At 42.8% G+C, this 27922-nt stretch overlaps 1 protein-coding gene across 2 annotated transcripts in view; it reads right to left on the reverse strand.

Moving 5' to 3' along the window:
• SCYL2 (SCY1 like pseudokinase 2) overlaps nucleotides 1–27922 on the reverse strand; it is a 55551-nt gene that overhangs the window by 23360 nt on the left and 4269 nt on the right. The window contains exons 2-9 of one of the 2 annotated variants that reach the window (XM_067559729.1): nucleotides 26791–26995; nucleotides 13076–13233; nucleotides 8150–8294; nucleotides 6147–6296; nucleotides 4982–5203; nucleotides 3402–3518; nucleotides 2626–2751; nucleotides 954–1130 (exon numbers count right to left, since the gene is read on the reverse strand). In XM_067559729.1, coding sequence (XP_067415830.1) covers nucleotides 954–1130; nucleotides 2626–2751; nucleotides 3402–3518; nucleotides 4982–5203; nucleotides 6147–6296; nucleotides 8150–8294; nucleotides 13076–13233; nucleotides 26791–26967 — 1272 coding nt within the window. In that variant the 5' untranslated portion in view covers nucleotides 26968–26995. Of the gene's footprint in view, nucleotides 1–953; nucleotides 1131–2625; nucleotides 2752–3401; nucleotides 3519–4981; nucleotides 5204–6146; nucleotides 6297–8149; nucleotides 8295–13075; nucleotides 13234–26790; nucleotides 26996–27922 lie in introns of those variants that run through there. The other variant, XM_067559730.1, reaches the window with a different exon arrangement.

Here is a 27922-nt window from a genome sequence, read left to right on the forward strand (position 1 = left end):
AAGAGAAAAAACTCCACAAGAAGTCTTTCCACAACCCATTATTAGCCAATAATTTCCTATTGTCAATGAATACCTGAAAGTTCTTGGGGGGGGAGAGAGGAGGGGACCCACAACTTTTCCCTAGATCCTTATATTCCCTCTTTGGGCTTGTCAATGTGAGCCAAAAAAAAAAAATTCTAAGGCCATGTCTACACCAGTGAGCTTACAGCAGTGTACCGATGCAACTGTGCCGTTGTAAGATCACCCGTGTAGCTACATTATAATAAGGGGAGAGAGCTCTTCCATTTGACATAATAAAACCACCTCAACCAGCAGCGGTAGCTTTGTCAGCGGAAGAGTTTCTCCCAGAGACAGCACTGTGCATAGTGCCACTTATGCCAGTGAAACTTATGTTGCTCAGGGCTGTGTTTTTTCACATCCCTGAGCAATATAAATTTTGCTGGCATAAATGGCACTGTAAACACGGCCTAAGTTACCAAAAGCACAGTTCCACAGGTGATAGCAACAGTAAACACTGGTAGACAAGGCTCAGTCTTTTTTTTTATCTTGTATTGTTTAATCCTGCTCAGAACAGACCTACACAACAAGGAAAAATGCACATACCATGCCTACAGTAACACTTCCATTATTGCTACCACTTGCAGAGCTGTGTGGTAAACTACAGGTCTGATTTTTGCTACTCTACTCACCATGTGAATACAATTATTACGCTTAATGAAAGATCTATTGGCCCTTTAGAGAGGGAGTGGTCTGTCATGCTAAAATTGCATTCTAGACTAGTCAAGGGCTTGGTGCATTTCAGGGGACAAAATGCCTTGTTTCTCTCAAAGACTGATCTCACTGGAGAGCTACAGAGATTGGAACAAGGAAATAAAGAGAAGATTGATTCAGAGTTTGTCAGGAGAAACCTTGAAGGGAAAAATGAGATTTAATTTTAAACAGCATTAATGTACCTGGATTGGTTCTTGCTGTTTAAAAACAGGACCAAGATCAGGCAGAATTAGTTTGATGTACTCTTCTTTGGTGCATTCCTCAGCAATCAGCAGAACATTAGGCAAAACAAAGGGTACCATATCAGGGTTCACAAACTCTGAGGTCAAGCAAGGCAAAATTCGCTGCACTATAACACGCTGAGAGAGAAAGACAAAGAGGTGTTGTTGCTTTGCATTGCAATAAAATACTATTTTCTAATTTTAATTCAGCAAAGATTTTCTCTTAAAAGTCAGGTTTATACAATAGTAGACAAATGCAACAGTCATCAGTTCTGAACTTTACTTTAAGAGTGTACTCAAATTTTAGGTACAACGTTCTACTGTGCTTTCTTTTCTTTTTGTATTTAAGACCCAGTCTGTCTAAATGGACCCTCAAGCATCTGAATTTAATGCCACTTATAAGCTATAAATTATACCGAAGAGGCTGTATAAAGGGATTTAAAATCATGCATACAAATTAAGGAAGAAACATACTATAGTATTTTTCTAAAGACTAGATAAAGAGTTATTAGCATAAAATTCAGCTTTTGCAGAACTCCATGGTTCACTAGATATGAAGCCTGTAATCCCAAGAAAAATACTTCCTTCCCACAGCAAATCAACACCTCCAACCTTCGGTTCTACTTTTGCTTGCAAGAATCCTGCAGACATATCTAGCCTGGATAAGCATATAATAAATGGCCACTGATGGCAATGATTCTAGAAAGCCTATTCAGTGAGATGTATTTAAAACTGATATACTACCACCAATGGAAATGGGGAAAAAACTTAAGACTGAATAGCTTCCCTGTGTCTTCCCACCTCTTCTTTCAAAACTCTTGGAGACTTTTTCCAAATCCAAAATGTCACAATAATAATAATGAAGGGAAAATATTGCTAAGTTTAAAAAAAAAAAAAGAAAGAAAGGAAAAAAAAGACCTCTCAACATCAGATCTTTTTGCAGTAGGATTTTACACTAAATAGTTGAAAAAGGAAGTTTAATTAAAGAAGAAGAAATGTAATCACATTGGTCACAAATGTTAAGCAAGAAGTTAACAAAAAAGGGAAGGGGAGCCAGTCTTATCAAAGCAACTGCACTACCATACAGGAGAATAAATTTAGACCGACAGTCTCTGACTTTCCAGGCTGTCTGAGTGCTAAAAGCACAATGGGTCAAGTCCTTCGGGGAAGAAAGTTTTGCACCACTCAGCAATAGAGATTAGCACTGACTGGCTCTAGAAAATGTTCAGTCAGTCCTATTGCACCAGAAAGCTGGGGACTACTTCACACAGCCCTGAAAGATGGGGATTAATTAGCAATGGGAAAGGGGAGCTGGGGAGGAAGAGCTCTTCTAGTCCAAGTGGAATGAACCCAGGTATAACTAAAGGAGGAGGAAGTGAGTGAATTTTTCAAGGCAAATTTCTCTACCTTGACTGAAATTTGCCATTTTTCTTCTCATCTCCAGGAGCATCAGTAACTGCAGGGTATTCCTACATAAAACGAGTTTGTCACACCTCTTCTTCTTCCCTACTATGTTCTACCATTCTCCACTGGAATGGAGGTGCACAGACTCCAATACTCTTCATTTAAGAACATTAAAAGATATCTATAAATATTATCTTCACGTTTATAATGCATCTAAAGGAAAACAAACCTTAGGCAGTTTTGGTAGAACCTTTGGTAGCCCTTTAAAAAACTGTGATTTCTGAAGATTATCCCTTTGGAATAAAGAATCAAAGTATTGGAGTGTCATTGCCCCAACATCATCAAAGAACGGTATCTAAAAATAAAGGATAAAGTGTGATCTTTGAGGGAAACAACCACCAATGCTATTATTAATGTAACATATGTAAAACAATCATCTAATTTACCTTCTCAAATACACTATATCAACAAACTTTTATAGTTAAGTGGCTACATCTAACAAATAGAAAAATACATTTTTACACAATACGTAGAATAGTACTGACAGGTAAACTTCACCATTAAAACAATTAACTGTTTTAGCTTAGCTTTTTAAAGGAAACATGTAATGTTTATATGGATGATATAATCTCTCTAATTTATTTTATATGGAAGATAATTATATTTTGCATTAGCGAAGTTCTAAGAATGAACACAAATTTTAATAAAAGAGCAACCTTACCAAAAAGTACTACATTAAGAGGTAGCCCAATAGACTACCCAGTCTTTGGTTACCATCCCTGGGAATTTAAGCCCTGCTTCAATACACAAAGTGATAGTCATCATAAAAAAGGAAAAATAGTACCTTTAAGGACAACCAACAGCAAACTACAACAATTCCAAAAAACATTTTAAAATTTCAGTTGAAAACAGCAACAACTAAAAACGTGTATATATTGTTCATTTTTACAAATCAAATATTAGCAGCTCTGCTTCTTACAGCTACAGTATTTTCTAGGCACTCACCTTTGTCATTTGATCTGCATCTGGTCTGACTGTAGGAGCTACATTCAATAATAGCTTTACATGTTCACGTACTTCCTCTGGTATATTCTGAAGCGTACTGGAGCCTAAGCGACTCAGCTGCATAAATAATTCAGCAACATGAACCATGAATACAGAAAATTCTTCATACTCGTTATTTTAAGACAACTGTTTTGATGGCTTTTTAGTTTTATTTTAATAAGGTAAATTTTATAAAATGTAATGTTTATAAATGCAAGCACAAACTTCAGCTTTGGTCGTTCCTACCTCTTTTATTACAGTGACATTGCATGCTGGCACTGATTTAAAACATGAGGTTGTTAATTCTGTGGAGCTATGGAACTTGACTATATGGCTCCCTGGCTTTTTAAAATTATCAAATGCAGCTGTCAACAGCAACTAAACAATCACATCCTGATAGTGCATTGTGAATGTGATCTGTGTGTCATGATGTTGCATTAAATATGACAAAGGAATATGAGTATAACTCAGCATCTCTTCTCTTCTTCCAGCAGGCAGGAGGTGGAGAAAGAAAAGTTAATATCTTTTTCTCTGAAGATAAGTGAGGGAGGGCATCTCTCCAAATCAGCTGTTGGGATTGGAAGGGTCACCCACAATTTCTCACCTGTGGGTAATTTCATCACCTTTTATTGTGTCCAGTTTTGGGCCCCCCACTACAAAAAGGATGTGGACAAGCTGGAGAGAGTGCAGTGGAGGGCAACAAAAATGATTAGGGGGCTGGAGCACAGGACTTATGAGGAGAGGCTGAGGGAACTGGGCTTGTTTAGTCTGCAAAAGAGAAGAGTGAGGGGGGATTTGATAGCGGCCTTCAACTACCTGAAAGGGGGTTCCAGGGAGGATGGGGCTAGGCTGTTCTCGGTGGTGGCAGATGACAGAACAAGGAGCAACGGTCTCAAGTTGCAGTTGGGGAAGGTCTAGGTTGGACATTAGGAAAAAGTTTTTCACTAGGAGGGTGGTGAAGCACTGGAATGGGTTACCTAGGGAGGTGGTGGAATCTCCATCCTTAGAGGTTTTTAAGCTGAGGCTTGACAAAGCCCTGGGTGGGATGATATAGCTGAGGTTAGTCCTGCTTTGAGCAGGGGGTTGGACTAGATGACCTCCTGAGGTCCCTTCCAACTCTAATATTCTATGATTCTATGATTCTATTTAAACAGCAACTCCCACATGGCTAACACAGTTGTTCACTGTCCTGTGGTTTACTCTTTGGTCTACTCAATCAGAGTGGAACATCGTCTATCCCACACGAGCAGAATGCAGAGCCATAAGGAGCCCCAGGTAAAATGTCAGCACTATAGTTTAGATATGCAATTTGAATTATGCATCTATTTTTATTCCAAGTATTTTGTTAAGACTCATTTGTAAGAGGTAACATTCATGATGTGACCTGTTATTGTAACTACCTTTATATTGTAGCTCTTGATGCACTTTTCATTGAGATAGCCATTTCTTTTCCTTTTTTTAAATACTAATTGTTTTTAAACATTGAGATATTTAAAAAGTGATAATCAAATTCAGAATATATTGTTATGTATAGCAGATACCTGATCCAGCTGTCTACTGAAACTTTTATAAATATCTTGCTTGTTGACCTCAAAAATAGGTTTCCCTTTATTAAACACTGCATACATAACAGCTCCCAGAGAGTACATGTCACTGGCTGTCTCACAGCTCACGGAAAGGATGTATTCTGGTGCCAAATACTCAGCATTTGGAAGAGACAAGGATGGCAAGTTTGGATCCCATTCTTTACAAGGAAACTTCAACTGCAAGAAGAACAGTGAAAAAATACAGTGGTTGAAGATTTTAAATTGAAATTACTCAAGCAGCAAACAGTCAAATTCACCATGAGTGAACTAACAGGGACACAATGAAGCAAAACTGACAAAGTGGCTATGTAAACTAAATGGGTATGCTCTTTCTGTTGCAGATTATCATACCTACGTGATTTAGAATTATGAAACTTGATTAAAAAATTCAAAGTATGGTTTACATATTTAGGCACAAATTAATCTTAGAATAAAGAGCTACAGAAAATATGCTACCTCATTTTACTTTAGGAAATTAACTGTATTTCTGGAAAAGAGTTGTCACCAATCCCAGGAGCACTGCACTGTGTGCCAGGAGGGTAGCACTGCACATTGGGTTGTTATTGGTTCACCTTGGTGCCAAGACTAGTTGGTGACCTGATGCCTCAAAAAAGTTCCACTGAGAAAAAGGTGTCTTCCTCCTGTACTGCCCTATCAGTAGATGTGTATGCTGCATTCTGCACAACTCCACATCCCATTACTAATTCACTGAACCTGTTAATCCACCTTTAAGATTCTTTGGTTCAACAACTATCAAGTATGTAGTGGTTCTGCAACAGATGTGCATGGGACTCAAGAAACTAGATTCATTTTCAAAGTACAAGGAATTTTTCACTGACCACTATGCTGGGACCAGAACCCAGAACCTCCTGGCACCATAATCCCTAATCTAAGGAACTCAAACTCATTTTCAGTTGTGATCCAAGGCAGAATTTGAACTCAGACCTCCAGAGGTAAAAAGCTGATGACCTATCTTGCCATATAGCCTCCCATCTATTAAATAAAACAGGTATACAGGAATTAATAAGTGATACAGCACTAGAATTAGCAGATCATGCAGCCTGTGTCAGACACTATCTGCATTTAAAGTAAAAAGCAGATAAAAATAAAGCCTTATTACCTCTTGTTCAGAAGGATTTGTTGACTGAACACAAAAATCAAATCCCATAATTTTCCATGCTCCACTTTTATTCAAAATTATATTTTCAGGAGTAATGTTTCCATGGACCATTTTTACACTGCTGTGCAGAAAGGACAAACCTTCAGAAACCTGTTAACAAGGAAAAATTATTTCAAGTTTTTTGCAAATATTCGTTCAAAACACTTGCAAAATATTTACATCAATTATCACGTCATTTATCACAGCAAAGTCTGATTTCACATGCTCAAATGGCACGTTAGCTAAGAAACCAAGCCAATCTACGAGAAGAGAAGAAAAAATTTCAGATTATGATCACTGAAAAATTAAACATGTATCAAGCAAACCAAATTCAGGTGGAGAACTTGCTCTTGGAGTTACTAATGCCAGTTTAACTATCTCAAGGCTTGAAAAACTCACTTGCCCAAGATGAGTAGAATGTTCAACAGCTGAATAGGACTGGGAAGCCACTGGTTCCTTCTCTTCTAGAGAAGGAACAGAAAAGATGCAGAGCAACATAGGTGCTTGTACTCCTTTGGCAAGAGCGAATGTGGGAAACAAAATAGCCTATGCATAGCTTGTTTTTAAGGAGTAGGGAGGACTGAGCATTTGGCTTAGTTCTTTTCACAGAATAGGGTGGGGAGAAAGTGAGGTTAAGGAGCCGAGTGGTTGGAGGCTGCTTTCTTAAAAAAACAGAATGGAAGGATGAAGCAAGGAGTAGTGACCTCTATGCCACTGTTCATTTACATGGGGAGAGGGAGATAGGAATAGAGTGCTCACAGACAGAAGGCTTCCTGAGCATCTACAAAGGTAGCAACAGGAGCAGTAACAGCTTGGGGGATAATCAATTCACTTGAAGACACAGCACTGATTATGGGGGTGGGAGTGGCATGACTCGGGAAAAGAAAAAGGCAAGTTTAGATTTGCCACAAATTACAAAGTTATTTAAAAAAAGGTAAGAGGCCACAAAGCTAAGGTTCTAAAAAATAGGAACTAGCATCACTCTTCATTAAAAAAATGAGAGGGTGGGGAAAAGGGGGGAGAAGAACTAGAAGGGACATGACTAAACTTCCAGTTCCAAATTTTCTAGTGAGATTGGGCAGAAACAGTAGCAACCCACAGCATTCCGTCAAGCATTCATCCTTTTCCTCACTCTGTCTATAAGGGGTCTTTAAAGCATTGCAGTCTCTCTCCTAAAAATTAGTGCTCTTTTGAAGCTGGGACCTGCAATACAGCAAAATGTCCATGACTGCTATTTGCTCCACAGTTTCTTCAGTCCATCTCTTAACTTTCTCAAATATAACTGCAAAGTTTGCTCATAAAATTAATTTTCTATGATCAAGGTTTTTGGTTAAAAATATACAATTCCCTTAAAAACTGTATGAAACGGCACTGACAAACAAATCCTTGAATACTTCAGTGATAAGCAGTGTCACTATAAAGGTATGTATAAAACTAACACATTGGTTCCGCACCCCCACCTTGCATTTCTCTTCTAGGAGATGGATTTAAACTAAACAGTTCTCTCAAAGAGAAGAAAAATAGGCCACATTTGCCAAGGATGGCAAGAGGAAAAAATAGCACACATAGATACTATGGTGATGTCCATTACAGAAAAGCATATAAGTAAATAAAAAAATTAATACTTAAATAACTGGGTTTAACACCATAGATGAGTTGAATACACTCACATCAGCTGTGAATTTTTTAAAAAACATCTTATCAACCCTGAATGCTCTGACAGAAATGTCTTGTACTTTTAGATAAATAATTCCAGAATTCATAAGCAACATATTTAATATTTATAAAATTCAAACTAGTTGTAAGTCAGTACCCAAGCCTACAAACTGTTACGCTTGTGCTTATCTTTACCCATCATTACCCACATGTAAACAGGTGCATAACCGTTAGCAGGATCAGGGCTTAACTTTGTAAACCAACATTAGATATGCAGAAAAAATATAAAGATAAAAGCATTAACATACCTGAAGCAAGCCATATTTGGTTTCCACATCATAAAGTTTGTATTCCTTAATGTCAGATGGTAAAGGAGAGGGTAGGTTGTCCCAGCTGCCAAGAACATTAGCTAAACTTGCAAAGACTGGTTCTGTGCAAAATGCCAGGCAATCTCTAGAAAGGGAAGATGTACCCAATATATCCAGTAAATACATTTAATAAAGCTCTGGGTCATGATTTTGCATCACAGAAAATAACCTTATCACCACAATAATCAACATTACTTAAACCATGCTGTATATTAGCTTTTGAAAAATAGTATCTCAAATATTTCAATTTTATAATAAGATACCTTGGAAGCACACCTGAAGCCAGAAGGTCATGTTGGTCAGAGTAAGGCATTTATTACTCTGTATATAGTATTAAAAGTGTGCATAGTGTTTGGTAATGAATACAAATAGTTTCCCTGTACTAAACCAATACTATTACAATTGTAGTAAAGACTATTTAAGTACAAGTTGCAGGATCAGGCTTTTAGTTAGGACCAGGATTGATTAGATTCTGAATAAAGCAACATCTGTTTACATTGGTCAGCCATAAACCAGAACATTAGGATCAAAACACATGAGACCAAAGCCAGCACCAAACTAGAGCCTACTTCAGTGGGGGAGACAGAGAAAATAACTAAAAAATTTAAAAAATTAGTAGAGTGGGGAGTATGTGATGAACAACAATTAATGAAGCAATTGTTGACTAAGCGGTATCACAAATCATATTCAATTCTTTATGGTAAAGGTGCCATAAAGGCACCTCATTTTGTCATCAAAATGATAATGAACAATAATCACACAGTGTGATTGTGTAACTGTGTCTTCCTTACTGTCTCCCTTCATCCCTCACGATATCCCCACCTCTTTCCCTCTGTGATTCCATTTCTCCGCTAACACTATGTTGTAATGTTCACATCCTAGCCTCTCAATACATGGTATTGCCTCTCTGTGACTATGCTTGAAATGGCTCTTCATTTCACCTCTTCCTTGTCTCCTCTCCCTTAGTGGCTGCAAGAGGAGAACACATATACATGTACACAATTACAAGCCCTTCCAGCCGCTGTCAAGAAGTAGGGGATCATGGTGACTCTTAACTCTCCATATAGATCTCACGACGCCAGCAAGTTTGCTGCCCACACTGCCTCACAGCATAGGCTTCAGGTAGCACAGGCAGGCTGTTCCGAAGACAGCCTTAATAACTTAAGAGCTGTGGGTTAAGTCTTGATTGTTCTAAAGTCTACAGGAAAAAGCCTTAGCTAGTTGGTAGCACTTGTGCCTGTTGTAAGAAAGAACCAGCAGGTTCTATATGAGAAAATAAGAACACTGCCTCCACTTGAGCAAGGAAAATTGAGACCTAAGAAAACCATTTAGAATATATTACTCAGGGTGATGAAGTCTCATGCAAGAAAAGAAGAGAAAAAACAGTCAAAACCTTTGTTAAGTCATTCAAAATGTAACAGGGAACACTATGCAGCAGGATAAAACTTAATGGATTGTATGCATCACAAGCCAATGACATTACTCTCTGAAGTACAATAAGGCCACAGAAACAAACCTGATGTAACATGAAAGATCCTTGCTCCTGACCCTCAAAATCTAAGAGTAATAGTTTCAGTTCTCCCTACCACTGTCTTTGTGAAGAAGTAAGAATCGTAAAGCAGAACACAAGCATCAGTAAACCTGACTGAAGATGCTCAAGATTGGTGTTAGTCAGGCTTCCACTTTCACAATGCAAACTAGCTCTCCCTGACCCTGCACTTAAAAAAAAAAAAAAAAAAACCAAAAAAACCCCCAAGGATTGCCTCTACAGTTTCATACTGACCCACTAACACAGACCAGAACAGGGGATGACAAAGTCAATCAATCTTTTATTCCTATTCACTGACAAAAAGCAGAGAGTTAAGGTTACCTGGTGGTACTTAATACCCTTCCAAAACATTAAGTTCAGCAAAACTCAAACTTATGTAAATCAGGAAATACAGTTAAGGTACATGCTCACGTAACCTTAACTCTACTCTCACTGAGCAATGACCTATGGACCTGTAGCACACATTCTTGCACTCTACTGAACAGGAGCTATCTATACCTGTCCTACACTCAAAACACATAGCTTACGCCATAGAAAGACCACCATATCTGCTAAATTTTACACAGAATATTTTACACATATACACAGAATGCCATCTAACACTATCCTTTCTCTTACCCTTCACTGAAACCACAGACCACACTCATCTCCCACCTAACTGATGACAATCCCCACAGCCAGAAGACACTTGTGCCCTGCTACTGGTACAACCTACACAATGCAGTGCTGAAATGAGACATACTGGATCTCTCAAGGTACATGGTCACCTTTTTTTTTTTAAATCACACACAGGAGTCAGATAATGGGGTTCAAACACTTCCAGAAAGACATGATCCTCACCCCCAGTTCTCCTTAGAACATTATCACAGCTCTGCCAAAGCTGCTCCAACTAATCCCTTCACCATTTAATACAGCTACAGCTACTCTTGTACTTTCAGGCCACCATTTCAAGTTCATCTTCCCTTTCCTGTCCCATTAAGCCACTAACATTTTGGAAGCCATTAGCATGTAAAATGTTGCTCCCTGCTGTCTGGTGACCTCTGATGGTGCATATATAACACAGGCAGCACCTTACTGGAGGAGTGCATGCTTCCTTGATTACGTAGCCTGTTCTGTACACTGAACCAGGCCCCATACTCCCACTATGCCCCACCACCCAGATGGACTCCCCATCTGCTTCAGCTAGGCTTCCCCAATCACGCCTTTGACCGACCCAGTCTACTCCCCCTGCAAGCCAGCCTCTCCTCCCCCCAAGATATGGCATATATCATAACTTGGTATTTTCTGGTTTTCAAAGATTTAGGTTTGTGTTACCTTCAGATCAAAGCACACACATGGGATGGAAGGATGTGGGGCTCACAGGTCCCCCCTTCACCGGTAGTCCTCCCCACTCACCTTGGCACATACCCCCCCCCCATATCACCCTTCCCAGTGATCCACCTCCATCCTCTCCCCCAACCTGAACCTCCCAACCCCTCTCATCCTGCCATCCATCACAATTTATCCTCCTCCCCTTGCTGCAAACCCAACTTCCTTTCCCCCATTCCTTCTCCAATCCTCTGCCCCCTAGTTACCTCTCCTAGAAAGCATATGCATGCACAATTTATTTTCTTTTCAAAAATAATCTGAGCACCTTCTGAATTTTCTGCTGTTAACATTTTCCCAAAATAAAAAAAGAACTTTCTGACAAAGGCAGATTGTAGCAACATGACTATATTTCATTTTCAGATTTCTACCAAGGGTGAGTTTCAAACTTAAAATGCCTGGGTGTTGGTCATATTCAATAGCCATAGCATGCCCCATTCAGCCATCCAGATCATGTGAAAACTGGCTGACTAGCAACCCAGTTGGGTACCCTGCACATAGACAATATAATCAGCTTTGTGCATGAGTGTTAGGCTCAAACCTATCTGTACAGGTTAACTTTGTCCAACAACATTTTCAATACTGCTTCCCCAAAGAGGTAGTGGATGCCAGGCATGAGCTGAGGTCCAGCATCTGAGATCTACTGAGGCCCAGTCAGAACTGTGGTTTGTTTCGACAGCTGTGTGCAAAAAATTTTTGGTAGAGTCTGTCAATCTCAAAATAAGCCTTCCCCTCCCCCCCCAGAAGGCTACTTCTCAGGAACATTTTGGTGAAATGGTCCTAAACTTGTATCATTATCCCTACCCCAGCACCCCAATGAGGCACACTAACTTTCAAGGGAATCTGAGTAGCTATGCAGATACAAGAGCACTGAGAAGAACTGACCTCAAACCATAAAGTTTTCTCAACCTTAACTATCAGGGAGCTGCCACATCCCTATAATTTTAACTTTTTCCATCATGGGCAAGGTTGCCTGCAGTAATTCAGGCAAAGGGAGTGGAAAAGGACTGGGGAAATGATGGTGGAAAAGCCTACTATTATTCATGAATTTTCAAAAAGTAGAAGCCAAAAAAAAAAATTACAGCCGAACCTGAGTTATGAACTGACCTGTCAACCACATACCTCATTTGGAACTGGAAGTATGTGATCAGGAAGCAGAGACCAAAAAAAACCAAATACTGTATAGTACAGAACCATGTTAAATGTAAACTAATGAAAAAAAATAAAGGGAAAGTTAAAAAAAAGATTTGACAAGGTAAGGAAACTTTCTGTGATTGTTTCATTTAAATTAAGATGGTTAAAGGCAACATTTTTCTTCTGCAAGATAAAGTTTCAAAGCTGTATTAAGTCAATGTTCAGTTGTAAACCTTTGAAAGAACAACCATAACATTTTGTTCAGAGTTACAAACATTTCAGAGTTACGAAGAGCCTCCATTCCTGACGTGTTGGTACCTCTGAGGTTCTACTGTAAACCAAAACCAAGAAAAGCTCTTTGCTTTGGCAGTTACCCTGGCTTCAGCCCTCTTTCAAGTGACTGTAAAATTGGGCAAAACAAGGTTTTATTTAATGAATATTTTAAAAGTTGAAGTCAGTGACATACTGTACCGTCAATAGCTCTGTGAATAATATCAGAAAAAGACATTTTGGAAACACTGCAAACAGGGGGACAAGTTTGAGTGGTTGCAAGAATTTCTGTACACTGAGAAATTTCAACAGAAAATCATGTGCTTAAAGTGCTTTGGGACTTTCAACCTCACAGAGCATGTCAAACTGTAAATATTTCCTAGTGGGGACACTGTCCATATGAATGAACCCAAAATTTGGCCTACTTTTCTTATTTTCTCTAATTGCGAAGTCCATATCTTTTGTTGTTATTTCTGCAAGTTTTTCCAAATGCTCCAGACCTTTATGTCCAACAAAAAAAATCATACTTCTTTTACTAAAAAAGTTACCTGGATTCTTCTAATGGATGTTGGACAGTAAGTAGTCGAGGGTGTCGAAGCCTTGTTAGCTGTTGAACTCCTCGTTTTAAAGAATCAATAATCTGATCCTTTTCATATTTCTGATACTTGTCTATTAACTTTTTATCAAAGACAAAAACAGCAACTTCCTAAAAACAAGCAACAAAATTTAGTCAGTGTTACCAAAGCCACACAGTAAAGTTAATATAACATGATTCACCAAAGCAGAAAGCAGTTAATTATAAATCCATAGCCAAATGCTACACTAACTTTTTTCCAGTTACAAGCAACTTGTTTTTTTATATCAATTCAAGAAAACTAGGTTACTTACCAATAACTGATGTTCTTCGAGATGTATTGCTCATGTCCATTCCACTATAGGTGAGTGCACGGTTCCTGGAAAGTTTTTCCCCTTAGTAGATCCCGTAGGGCTGGCTCTGGTGCCCCCTGGAGTCCCGCGCACATGCCGCAGTATATGAGGCACTGCTGGCCGTACGCCCCCTCAGTCCCTTCTTTCTGCCAACTCTGACAGCGTGGATGCGGGGTGGGTTGTGGAATGGACACGAGCAACATATCTCGAAGAACATCAGTTACTGGTAAGTAACCCTGTTTTCTTCAAGTGCTTGCTCATGTCCATTCCACTATAGGTGACTAACAAGCAAAACCTTTGGAGGTGGTTAGGAGTTACTGGTGAGCTGCCCTCAGCACAGCTCTGTCAAATCCCATGTCCTCTCTCGTCTGTTGTACGATGGCACAGTGGGACGTGAAGGTATGCACCGACAACCAGGTGGCAGCTTTGCAGATGTCCTGCAGGGGCACTCTCTCCAGGAAGGCTGTAGACAAGGCTTGAGCTCTGGTTGAGTGCGCTGTGATGGTTCCCGGAAGCGGCACCCTCGCCTGCTCGTAGCAGAACTTGATGCATGATGTAATCCACGAGGAGATGCGCTGGGTGGAAACAGGTAAGCCTTTCATCCGGTCAGCCACTGCAATGAAAAGCTGCGTTGATTACAGAATGGCTTTGTACGCTTGATGTAGAAGGCCAGGGCTCGTCTCACATCCAGCAAATGCCATCTCCTCTCCTCCTTCAAACCGTGCGGTTTGGGAAAAAACACGGGGAGAAAAATATCTTGGTTACAATGAAACTGGGAAACCACCTTGGGCAGGAAGGCTGGATGAGGCCTCAACTGCACCATATCCTTATAGAATACTGTATAAGGGGGCTCCGAGGTCAAGGCCTAATCTCGGAGACCCTCCTAGCTGAGATAATGGCCACCAGGAAGGCTACCTTCCATGAAACCATGAGCAAAGGGCATGAAGCCATGGGAGCAAAGGGGGGCCCCCATGAGTCTCGAGAGAACCAGGTTGAGATCCCAGGGAGGCCCCGGGTCACGAAGCTGCGGATAAAGCCTCTCCACCCCCTTGAGGAACCTGACCGAAATGGGATGGGAGAAAAGGGATCTCCCCTCTAGCGGCTGATGGAAGGCCGAAATGGCCGCCAGGTGAACCTTCAACGAGGCCAGCGCCAGACCCTGCAGCTTTAGCTGAAGCAGATACTCCAGGATCGCCTTTACAGGTGATAAGCTGGGCGGAATGCCCCGGGACTCCACCCACGAGGTAAACCATTTCCACTTAGCCCGATACACGACCTGTAAGGGAGGTTTCCTGCTGCCAAGCAGGACTTGTGGGACCTGCACCAAGCAGACTCTCTCTCCCTCAGTCAGCCACAGAGCCTCCAGGCCGTGAGGTACAGGGAGTCCAGGTCCGGGTACAACAGGCAACCATGGTCCTGGGAGAGAAGGTCATGCCACCTCGGAGCTCCAGGGGCGGGGTGATTGAAAGGTCCAGCAGCATGCTGTCTCGGCCAGGCCAGAGCGATCCCTCTTTATTTTCAGCAGGACCTTGGGCAGGAGCAGAATGGGCGGAAACGCGTACATGAGAGTCCCCGTCCAGTCAATGAGGAACGCATCGGAAGTCGATGCAGTCTCGTGACCTCAGATCGAGCAGAACCTCAGGCACTTCATGTTCCAGGCCGACATGAATAGGTCCAGTTGGGGAACACCCCACTTCTGGAAGATCGTAGTCACGACCTCCAGGTGCAATGACCAGTCGTGGTGGGATAGAAACGACCTGCTGAGGCGATCCGCTTCGTTGTTCCTCACTCCTGAGAGATGAGATGTAGTCAAGTGGAAATCGTGCCTCACGGCGAAGTCCCACAGACGGATAGCTTCCTGGTAGAGGGCTGAGGAGTATGTTCCCCCCACCTGTTTATGTAAAACATGGCTGCGGTGTTGTCCGTCAGCACCTGCACCACTCTGCCTGTCAGGAATCGGAGGAACACCCTGCACGCTAAGCGAATGGCTCTCAGCTCCTTCACACTGATGGGCAGGCACCTCTCCTCCCCTGGCCAGAGCCCCTGAGATCCTAGGTTGGCACTGATGTAGGCTCCCCATCCTACATCCAAAGCGTCGGAGATTAGGGTGACTGACGGGACCAGTTCTCTGAACAGAACGCCTTTCATCACTGCCCTGGGAGTCTGCCACCAGTTTAGGGAGGCTAGGACTCGCGGGGGAACTGTGACCACCTGGTCCAATGGGTGTCTGCTTGGCACATATACTGAGGCCAACCATGCCTGAAGTGGTCTGAGCCTCAGGTGAGCTAGTCTCTCGATATACGTGCAGGCCGCCATATGGCCTAACAGCTGTAGGCAGTGCCTGGCTGTTGTCGTGGGGCATCGGTGCAGCTGGGAGATGATAGAGACCATCGCCTCGAAACGTGGCTGAGGCAGGAAGGCTCTGGCCTGGGAGGCATCCAGGGTGGCCCCAATGAATTCTATACATTGCACTGCGGTTAGTGTGGACTTTTCCTTGTTTATGAGCAGTCCCAGCCGGCTGCACGTGGAGCAAGTGAGGGTCACGCTCTCCTGCACTTGGGACCTGGACCTGCCCCTGATCAGCCAATTGTCCAGGTAAGGAAAGACTTGCACACCCTTTCGTCTCAGGTGGGCAGTCACTACGACCATGCATTTGGTGCCGGCAGTGCCTCATATACCACCGAAGATAGGCCAAAGGGCAGGGCTGTAAATTGGTAGTGGGAGCCAGCCACCGTGAAACAGAGGAAACGCCTGTGGCTGGAGAGGATAGACACATGAAAGTATGCGTCTTTGAGGTCAAGCGCGGCATACCAGTCTCCTGGATCCAGGGAAGGGATTATGGAGTCTAGGGAGACCATGCAAAACCTGAGTCGTTTGACATATTTGTTTAGACGATGCAGGTCTAATATGGGTATCAGACCCCCCTTTGCCTTGGGGATGAGGAAGTACTTCGAATAGAACCCCTTCCCCCTTCTGTCCTGAGGGACCATTTCCACCGCTCCTATGTTGAGCAGGGTGTCCACTTCCTGCAAGAGGAGTTGCGCGTGAGAGGGGTCCCTGAAGAGGGACGGAGAGGGATGGTTGTTGGGGGGGTGGGCAGAAGTAAACTGTAGGGCATAGCCCCCTGAAACTATCTCAAGGGCCCAACGGTCCAACGTGATCTTTGCCCATTCGGTATAGAAGGGCCTTAACCTGTTTAGAAGGAGCGGGGTGGATCCAGGAGAGCAGCAGGGACGTCACCCTCGGGCGCACCATCAAAACTACCTCCTCTGATTGTCCGACCCCCTGGGGGGCCCCTGCTGGGGGGCTCAGGACCAGCTGCTGGGGGCTGATTCCTCCTTCTAAATCCCCTATTGCTGTCCTTATTTCTGTAGGGTTGAAAAGGCCTGGGCAGAGGCCTTGGTTGATGCTGCGCCTGGGGCTGACTGCTGCCTGGAAGCCTGGGGCATGTACAGGCCCAGGGAGCGAAGCATGGCCCTGGAGTCCTTCAGACCGTGCAGCTTCACATTGGTCTGGTCGGAGAATAGGGCTGACCCATCAAAGGGGAAGTCCTGAATTGATTTCTGCACATCCTGGGACAGGCCTGAGGATTGCAGCCACGAGCACCTTCTCATGGAAATGGCGGAGGCAATGGCCCTCCCCGCTGAGTCAGCAGCATCACTGGATGTCTGGAGCGCTGCCCTAGCCACTATGATTCCTTCGTCCACGATGGTGATAAAGTCTGCGGCCTGGTCCTGGGGCAGGGCCTCAGCATCGCCTGAGGGAGTCCCACAAGTTAAAATTATATCTACTCAGGAGGGCCTGATGGTTGGCAATCCTGAACTGCAGGGCTGCCGTGGAATAAATCTTTCTCCCAAACAAATCCAGCTTTTTGTTGTTTTTGTTCTTGGAAGTAGAACCTAGCTGACCTTGCCTGGCCCACTGGTTGGCTGCAACTACCATCAGGGTCCCCGGGGCCAGGTGAGAGAACAGATACTCGAACCCTTCGGCTGGGACATACTTTTTCTTGGCCATCTTTGACGTAGGGGCGACCGAGGAAAGGATTTGCCACAGGGCCTTTACAATTTTGAGGACCCTTTCGTGGACTGGTAGGGCCACTCTCGCTGGGGCAGCCACCGCCAGCACGTTGAAGAGGCTATCATCGGCCTCTTCTTACTCCTTCACCTCCAGCCCCAGGTTGGAGGCCACCCTCTTGAGCTGCTCCTGGTGCACCCTGAAATCCTCCAGTGGCGCCGAGTGGTCCCGGGGGACTGCCTTGTCCGGTGAGGAGGAAGAGGACCACCGAGGCGAGTCCTGTACCTGTGCCCCCTCCTGGCGAAGGGTTTCCCCCGTTGAGGGTCCTTCCATGGGGTCCGACTCCTTGTCCAAAGAGTGGTGTCTATGGGCCTTCCTCCTGTGCCAGAGGCACAGACTGCACCCCCGATGACAGGATGGATTGGGGCCCCGGCCCCATCTGGATACCCCATGGTACCCAATAAGGCCATTGTTGGGGCCATTGACTCTGGGGCTAACCCAGGGGTGACTGCGCCACAGGATGACGGTTTGTGGGAGCATCAGCTCTCCCGATGACTGTTCCCCCGAGAGACCCCGATTCACTGGACTGGCAGTGCCGTGCATGTCCTCGGTCCCGGGTGCCCTTCTGTGCCGGGGATCGCCCTCTCGATGTCTCTGACCTGGAGGACAACGAGGACCGCCTCCATTGCTGCGAGCCGTGCCAACTAGCAGAGGTGCGCTTCGAAGAGCTCGAGGTACCAGAACGTCATCTTGGTACCAATGACTTCCAGTGCTGCTTGCCCTTCACTGACTGAAACCAGTGCCGCTCCGAACTTCACGGTGCCGAGCTGGACTCTGGTGACCAGTTCCATGTCGAGGCCTGCACGGTGCTGAGTCCTCTTGCGGGCCAACTCCTCGGTGCCGGGTCTTCCAACGGTGACTGGGTTCTGCACCGTCTCAGTGCGGGTGAACTCCTCAGTGCCGGGGATCTGGAGCGGGAGCTGACCGAGCACCGCCTGCCAGACGTCGACCAGTGCCGCCTTTTGGCATGCGCTGCCTCCGGTGCTGGGGACCGATGTCGGCATCGAGAGGGAGACTCCTAGTCCTGAGTGGAAGCAAGCCGGCTTGACGACGCCGACCTGGAGTGACTGCTGGGGGAGCATCCTCGCTCTACTCCTGGTGGCTGTCTGGCGGGAGATCTTCCTCCTCAGACCAGGGAGCTCCACCGTCCTTCGGGGGGACCCAACACGGGTTTTCCCTGGGAAACCTGCCCCTTCTCCCCCAGCGGAGGGGTATGGGGGAGGTGGCGTAGGCAAGGCCAACAAAGCTCTTGCCGCCTGAAAAGCCTCCGGTGTTGACTGTGTCTGTAGGGGCACTCTCCCGCTCCCAGGAGTTGGGGGAGGCTCCCTGCATGGAGATTCAGGCACTGGAAAAGACTTGACGGGCCAGGTTCGACGCATCTTTGCACTCGACCCTGCCCATACCGACGGCGCAGGTGAGTGTTCACACTCCGTGCGCTGCTTCTTCCTCTTCGGCACCCGTGATGTTGCTCGGTGCCGTGTTGAGGCCAGTGCTGGCGATGCACTGTACACCAAGGTCATGCTCGGTGTCGAGGTGGAGTGGGCCAGCTCGGATGCCAGGTGGAGCGCTGCCTCCGTGAGCAGGGCTTTTAACCGGATCTCTTGGTCCTTCTCAGTCCTCAGTTTAAAAGCCCTGCAGATCTTGCACTTATCTTTTCTGTTCGCTTCCCCCAAGCACTTAAGGAACCGATCGTGGGGGGTCGCTGAGTGGGAAGGACTTCCCACAGGAGGCACACGGCTTGAATCCCGGCGACCGGGGCATAGCCCAGCCGCTCTAAGTCCCTGCAGGGACTTGCTTATCTAACTACACTTAACAACTACTTAAAACTAACTAAACTACTTAGAATAACAAACAGTTCAAAGAAGTGGAATAGAACTTGCTGAGAGCAAGGCTTGTTCCAGCAACCGTCACGGGCGGAAAGAAGGAACTGAGGGGGCATAGGGCCGGCAGTGCCTCATATACTGCGGCATGTGCGTAGTATTCCAGGTCACACCAGAGCCGGTCCTACGGGATCTGCTAAGGGGAAAAAAGAGTTCTGGGAACTGTGCACGGAGGCGTGCACTCACCTATAGTGGAATGGACATTAGCAATCACTCGAAGAATATATTTTTTCATGAGCCAATACACTACTGCTACATATTTTGTAAACAATAATGCATTGACTATTACCACAAGCTTGTGTTAATGGTACCAACACTACTTATGCAATGAGTAAGCAGCATATATGAATAATGCAGCTGGCCCAATTTTAAATAAATGGGAGATTTGGATACTCAGCACCTCAAAGTCAGTTCAGGTATTAGTAATTTAAATATTTTGAAAATATGCTTTGTTATGATTGATTGACATTTGAATTTTTTGTTCAGCATATTGTAGAGGATGGAAAGCATAAATTCTTTCTCCAAAGGGTATTTTCCAAAGTGTTTTATTTTACTTCTTTTTTTTTTTTAAATTACTCAGAGGAGAAAATGAAAGTTCTACTGATTTCAGAATGTTTTAGTAAATATCTCTTAAAAATTAATTTGGGGGGAGGACTACCTAAATTTGGTATGTTACATTAAACAAAAATAAAGAGGGGAACACTATCTCTGGAATTTTTCTTGTGATATCATATGCCTTAGATCTTGCTTCCAGCTGTGATGTATTCAGCAAGTAAGAGGTGAGGGGGGATAATTAACCCTGAGCCTTTAATCCCTGACTTCCCATGTCTAAGTAAAAGTTCAGTTAATGAATTTTCAAGCAATGCACTGGACTAAAGAGCACACGTCGATTATTTTAGATGAGAAAGACCTTTACATCTTCCTCCTCCATCCAGCATGATTCTTTGATATACACAGTAAATTCATCTCAACATTCTGCCATTATGAGTTCCTGGAAACTGTTACCATTAAACAAGAAAATGCAGTATATAGTTCTTTCTAAAGAAAACTGAAACATATCATTGTTTGGCCCTGTAACAGTTTCTTCTATTCATGAAAAAACTCATGAAACAAAAGAGAAAAAAACTGAACTTCATGGAAATTTCCTTTTAATGTTTTCATTCTAATCTAACCCCTTTGTTACACAGAGTGGTGTATAATTACATTAATTGCGGATTACACATGAACACTGCTTATTTATGACCGGGTGCACATGAAAGTGCTAAATTTGTTTTTATTAATTAGTCAAAATGAGGCACTCTTTGTCCAGAGTTCTTTAAATTTCATAATGGAAATTGATTTTTGGAGACAAAATGTGTAAGCAGTGGCACGATGATACGAGCAAAGTCAGGCTCACCAGATATTCCAGTAGAGAAGAGGAAACACTAGATAAAAATATTTTGCTGAAACACAAACTTCTAGAGCACACCTGTCTTCTCTTTGCACAGACATATTAGTAAAACCCCATAGGTGGCCTGAAAATACTAAAAAAGAAATTTAGGATTATGTGCCAAATGCACCAAATAACCAGGATAAGAACACCTGATTCTCCCTGCAATTATAGCTCTGGGCTGCTGCAGGCCATGCTGGATCCAAGGTCAGGTCCAGGCACAGGCACCAGAATTGTCTCTCCTGTGCTCTCAACAACTGCCCTTGCTGGGCCCAGGCAGTGTGGAGGAGGAAGCGGCTCAATTCAGATGCAAAGATAACAAGAGCAGGACCTGTGGAGTAGACTGGGACAAAGCAAGAGGATGGAGCATGAATTGAGACTAGAACCCTACTGAGGAGACAAACTGGCTGGGCAAGTAGATTGGGAGAAAGGGGTGCGTGGATGGATGCTGAGAGCAGCCTGGGATGGAAAACTAGGACTGGAAGCCAGAGGGGACAGGGAACTTGGGGAGGGAGGAGTTGACCGGGGACCAGGATTGGAGAGACTGACAGATCACATGGAGAGCTGGGAGGGGGGAAAAATTAGGACTGGGTGGCCAAAGAGACTGGAACTGGGAGAAGGAGTCCAGAGGGGTGACATCAGAGATCGATAGGGCAAGACGACTGGGGTGAGGATCAGAAGCCTGTGGAAAGTGAGACTGGCCCTATGAAGAGAAAGAGACAGGGAAGAGGAACCTGGATTAGGGAAGAGACAGGACTGGGACATGGACATGTTGGAAAGGATGGGGCAGAAGAGGTCATACCTGAGGGGAATGGGCAGAAGAATCTGTGTCCACTGGAGCACACACCCCTCCTGCAAATCCTGGAATGGAACTTAAGTCTCACCATTCCCTTATACCTGTGAAACCCAAAGGCAAAGTGTCCCATCCTCCTCTAGGAGCTCATCCACACAGAGGATGACCACCTACAATTGCTATCAATCACTCCATTTGCTTAAGTGGCAGAGGTCAGTGTGGTGGAGCTAAAGGCCACAACTCTGCTGATGACCCCAATTGTCAATATGAATTTGCTCTTTCAGTTTTTGGTATTTAAAAAAAAAAAAAAAAAAAAACCCTTGGAAATTATACACAAAACATTAAATTAATATTGCAAAGTCAAGCATTCAAAAATTAGGAAATGCCAGAATTAAGATTGCCTGCGAATATCAAGTGCTATCTAATTCCCCCCGCTCCTTGTGCGCATATGCATGATAGTCTTTAATTACATGATCTCATGTTATTTTTTTCTCCCACAGGACTCCTGCCTCATTCAGTGAACAGGATGGACCTGCTCCAGGAATGAATCAGGGCTGTGAAGTGAAAGAGTCTTGCGTCATTTGTTGTGGCTGGAAGGTGTACAGTGAATGATACAAGGGACTGCAGAAAGAGAAAGGATGGTTTCACTGTTAGGGCAGTTGAAAGCTGCCCTAAAGAATGTGATTCTATCCCTGACTTTGCCACAGAGTTCCTATGTGTTGCTATGCAGGTCACTTAAACCAAAAACTTTTCACAGGTGGGCACTAATTGTTTATTTCTCAAAGTTTAAGTTGACACCCTGGAACCTAATTGGCAGAAGATTTGACCATTTAGAGCAGTGGTTCCCAACCTTTTTGGCTCAAAGGCCACAAATATGATTTTTACAATCCTGAAGGGCCACTAGTCTCTGCCAGCAGTGCCCGTCCCCTCCCCCCCAACTGCAGCCAGAGGGAATTAGTTCATCGAGGAAGATCTCCCATCTTCCTGGATGCAGCAGGGAAACTGTGTGCTCCACCTGGGTCCCTAGGCAGCGGCTCTCTTTTGCAGCCAGAGGGAGGGGAGTCACGGACCACACTGAAAGACCCTACAGGCCACGGGTTGGGAACCACTGACTTAGAAGCAACTGAAGTTGATGGGCCTGTGCATTGAACATATAAAGTGCTATATAATGCTAAATATTCTGAAAAAATCAGACCCTACGTGCCTCAAATTGGCCACTCAAAATTAGTGGATACTTTTGACCTTAATCTCACTGTGCCTCAGTTCTCCATCTGTAAATGGAAATAATTATACAGCCTCATCTCAGAGGGGTGTTGTAAAAATAAATTCTTTACTATTTATGAAGCACTCAGCTATTATAGTGATGAGTGCCAGAGATGTCCATGAGGAAGTTAATAATTCTGTCTTCAGAGAAAGGTTTGAATAGCATGCTGTAAATAAGGGGCTTAGGGCCACACATTGAACAACAAGGAGAAAAAAATATTGATAATCTACTTATTAAATTAGCACTGTTCATCCCACGCACTGAATAAGGCAGGGGTCTTGTGAGAAAAAATAGTATGCCATTATGTAATTAAGAATGTACTACAATGCAGATGCACAACGTGACCAGATTTCAGTTGCACAGGCAACCTTAATTCTGGCATTTCCTAATTTGTAAGTGTTTGACTTTGCAACTTTAATAATATTTTTTTAATAATCAATGTAGTTTTTTTGGGGGGTGTAATAGATATAATTTGGCAAATCATTCCAATCAGTAGTTGAACACATACCCAGCATATGACTACATGATGCACTACAAAGATTTTCTGGTCCCTGAAATGGAGAATTTTCTTTAATTAAGACACAGGTTAGTATTTCAATAGTTATCTGTTCTTTTTCCAAAAGAGAATGCCCATTCTTTCAGAAGTCTTCCTTTAAAGTCAGAGTCTTTTTAAAATTGCATTTTCCTCCAGGTTGTTTTAGTAATAGCCTCATTCAGTTATGATTATTTTGAAACTAATCCTCCTTCCTGACTTTACTAGTAAAAAAACATTGATTCCAACAAGATTGTGTGAGTTAATTGATTCTCTGAGCCAGGAACAGAAACCAGGTGTAGCAGGGATTCCAGTGCCACAAATGATTGTCTCCTTACATATTTGAGATGGAGGAGGTGGTTTGGTAAGAAAATTCTCTCAAATGCCCCTATCCCTGTGCCTTCTTGACTGCATTTTTAGAAGAGGGGAGGGGACTAGCACCTCCTTAGGCCAGAAAAAAATATATAGAAAAAGATGTTCAAGGCAATATAGAGTAGATCCCAAGATGGGCTAAACAAAATGCTAGGTTCTAAATTATGCATTGGGGTGGCCAAACCGTTGCTCATGAATCAGATGCTTTTTTACAGTTAAAATGCGACTCGCAGAGTCCCCTATGCCTCCTCACACACACACACCCCTCCCCCCCCGTTCTCCGCCTAACAGACTGGGGTGGGGAGCTTGGAGCTTCTACCTTGCAGCAGGGTGGTGGGGCTACAGCAGCGTTTCTCAACGACTGGTCTGTGGACCGGCACTGGTCCCTGAGATCCCCCAACTCAATTTAGGAAGGCAGCGGAGGACAGCAAGATGGTCCCTAGTATCAAAAAGGCTGAGAAACGCTGGGCTAGAGGATTCTGCCCAGCGGAGAGGGGGGTCAGTAAGTTTGGCCATCCCTGTTTTTTATTTCTGTATATACATATACATACACACACACAGAGCTATATAGGAAGACTCATAATACACACAAATATTCACACATGCATACATATATTATATTACACATTTATTTGTGTAAACCAGACAGCAAGCAAGCAAAAACCTGATACTGAAATATTAAAATACAAACATCCTAGTAACCCAGGACAGACAGCAGATCCAGGAAGGCAGCAACAAGTTTCCTCCACTTAGAGTGCCACAATACCACTTCTAAGAGAACTCACCTTCCAGACACCAGTGATGAGATTTTTAAAAGTGCTCAGTGTTGAGTGAAAAACTCCCACTGACTTAAACTAAGAGCTGAGGTAAGCCAATACAGTTCAAAGCATAACCCTATCTCACCCACTTCTACAATATACCTCACCTGCACTTATCGAGGGAACAAGAAACTTAAAATCAGCTCTGTCTCTCCCAGAAGAAAACTCAGAGTGCTGCCACAGAACTCCATGCAAAGGGTTTTAAACTATGTGTATTGCTGCAAAGTGAATCTGTAGCCAAGACCTCATCACTTGGCCATCTGACAGATGGCCAAAGAGTCTATATTTGAATACTGAATACCTATTTGTGGTGGAAATAAATATCTCAAATTTTATCTCAAAAATATCTCAAATTTTTTTTGTGAGCAGTATTTGAAACACAGGACATTCAAGTATCATTTTGTGGAAGTTAGTGATATCATTGGCACAGATGACAGACAGCCACTCACAAGCTGCCACAAGGATGGGCTGGCAGAACAAAGGAATAAAATAGCACTAATGAACAGATACCATGCAATATAATAACTACAATGCATCTTGCACTTTGCAATGCTTATATCTTAGCAAAGCTCCGAAGGAGTGTACCAATGAGTATAACTCCTCACGAACATCTGGGAAAAAACATCCTTCAAGAAATTATTCTTATATTTAAGTAATTGTTGAAAGCCCTTTCACACACAAAGTACTTGCCACAACTGATTAGTTTTGTTCTGCAGCATCAGACTGAATGCTAGATAATGACTGGCCAAAATATGACTAATGATAATCATAGAAACGTGAAATACTAGTCAAATACAACTAATCATCATGTAATAAAATGCTGACTCCTTGAAACATGGAACTGGCAATGTACTTTTTAGCCATAACAGTGACAAAACGGTTTGCAGAAACATTAGTCAGGGTTTGCTTTACCACGTTTGGAGCCAAATCCTGTCAGAAGACCCAATAATACTTGAAATGTTTACCCAATGCATTCTAAACTGGGAACTAAGCTTATTAACCAAGAGAAAGATACCCCTGTTGCCATAGCCCATGCCCCCACAGCTACACCCATTGCAATTTAAAGGAATAGAGCAACTATCCTGTTTATTAAGCACTGTAATTATAAATTGACAATTAAAACTTTGTTTAATATTTTAAACCATCTGCTAGAAATGGTTTAACAGGGAAAATATTAATTCTGTATATTTGACTAAGTATAAATCTAATAATATATTTATGAACGCTACTTGAATAGCTAGATAACTTGTTGAATACCACAAAAATATTTGTCTAACAAGTTATTCAGACACTGGGACAATCAATGATATATCACAAAGTATTATTCAACTAGTTCTACTAACATTTCTCATGTTTTTGTTATATATTTTTTTATTTCCTATAATAGATGGAGCATCTTTTCTCAAGTTGTCCTCTGGTGTCTGTTTCCTCTTCTTCCTTTTCTTGTAGCTAGTAATTCCACTGTCTAGAGCAACCTCACTACTGAACATCTAGTTTAACTAAAGGACATGATTTATTACCCCTTCTATTGCATGCTACAAATTCTGCTGCACTTCCCAGGCTGAGAAGAGACTTTTCTCACTTGTACTGTACAAAGAAATCATGCTATAAAGCCTATGTTTTTAAGGAAACCTGTGGCTGTTCCTCTAATGGTATATTGTGAGAAAAATATACCCTAGATTTCAGATATATTATTTCACAAAAATCACTGATATAGCTAAAATTAAGTACAGGTATCCAGAAAATACTTATATTAACTTTTTTTAAATGAGTAAAATACGCAATTAAAAAAAAAAAAAAAAGGCAGTAGTGAGTTTAGTGTTTATGGGAATGAGGGGTTAACAGCACTGACCTGAAACAGCCTCCTCTCCATATCTTTTTGGTCAACATACCTCATACCTAATATTTCTTCTTGCTCAATTTCTGCATATTTATTGAGCAGAGACTAAATTGTGACAGTCTGCTGTGATTAAATAAGCAGCTGGGAACCTTAAATCAATTAACATTCAGATACCTTTTCTGTCTTCATTTGATTTCACATGTTGTAGCACTAGCATCAGTTTACCCAATTAAATGTTCTTCTAAACCTTTCCTAACAAACGATGCAATAATTAACATTCTTTAAGATTTAGGATACTCATAATATAACCACAGTCCATCATTTGAAATCTCACCTGTTTTGTTGACTTTTTAGTTCCATTAAAGATCTTCCAAGCAAGTCCATTGCCACCACTGGCAATATGTCGGCCAACATCAAATTCCCTGGTAACAGGATTTCCCATTACCGCACTGGTGACATCAGCTGTTACCTTTGTAACGGTACTCTTCAATTTATTCAGCATGGACTCCATTGTCCCAACTGTACACTATCACGTTTGCCTACAAACAGAAGGGGGGAAAAGTCACAATTATTTCCATTTCTGTTAATGGAAGGTACTGAAAATGGTTAGTTTACATTAGTTCCTATTATTAAAAACACAGAACACAAACCCAGCTATGGGAAATCTATATTTTAAAAGGGAAGAGTAAAGCTTTATTTTTTCTGGAGAGAGAAAACCTGCTTAAGATCTCAAATCATTAACAGAATACATGTATATTTACACTGAAGACGTTTTAAAAAATGAGTCCTCTCTCTCTCTGTACCAGCCAAGACCCAACCCTAAAACTCAGTGTTTTGCCTGAAATAACTGCTGATGTTACTAACACTTGCTGTTCTGATGTAAGTGTTAATGAGTCCATCAGCTGCTGCGGGGAAAGTGTAGGAACTGCTTTTTCTATTCTTTGCTTTAGAATTAGTGCAATTTAAGAGATGCAAGAGTCTACTTTAGAATAAAATTCATTTTCACTATTACTATAATTTCCTCACTTAACTGAGTAGTTAATTACAAACAACTACTGCCAGTGACACTAAGAAAACACTTACAGAAGACAGAACAAGGAGAAATTAATTGCTGTAACAGTTAACATACATAGAACACCCAAGAACGAACTCTAAATTACGACAGCCTACAACTTCATTTGAAAAAGAGGATGTGAAGGAGTATTCATTTCTCTACCAGACAAAAGTGAAACAAGCTTTAAAAATACTGCACCAGGGATTATTTAAGAGTGTGCAAACATAGTGTTAAATTTATAACCTTATTGGTCACGTACCTGTTATTCTTATAATAAATATGTCATTATCTTCTGGCCAACTTGCGTCATGAGCTGATTTAGTACATTTAGTTCCTATTATCTTTTAATATGTTTACATGGATTCAAACTATCGCTTCGCCCACTTCACCCTAAAGAGTGCCATTGTATTTT

The sequence above is a fragment of the Emydura macquarii genome, unplaced genomic scaffold, assembly GCF_026122565.2.
Source record: "Emydura macquarii macquarii isolate MOO-44397 ecotype Brisbane River unplaced genomic scaffold, CSIRO-AGI_Emac_v2 contig_2205, whole genome shotgun sequence".
NCBI lineage: Eukaryota > Metazoa > Chordata > Testudines > Chelidae > Emydura > Emydura macquarii.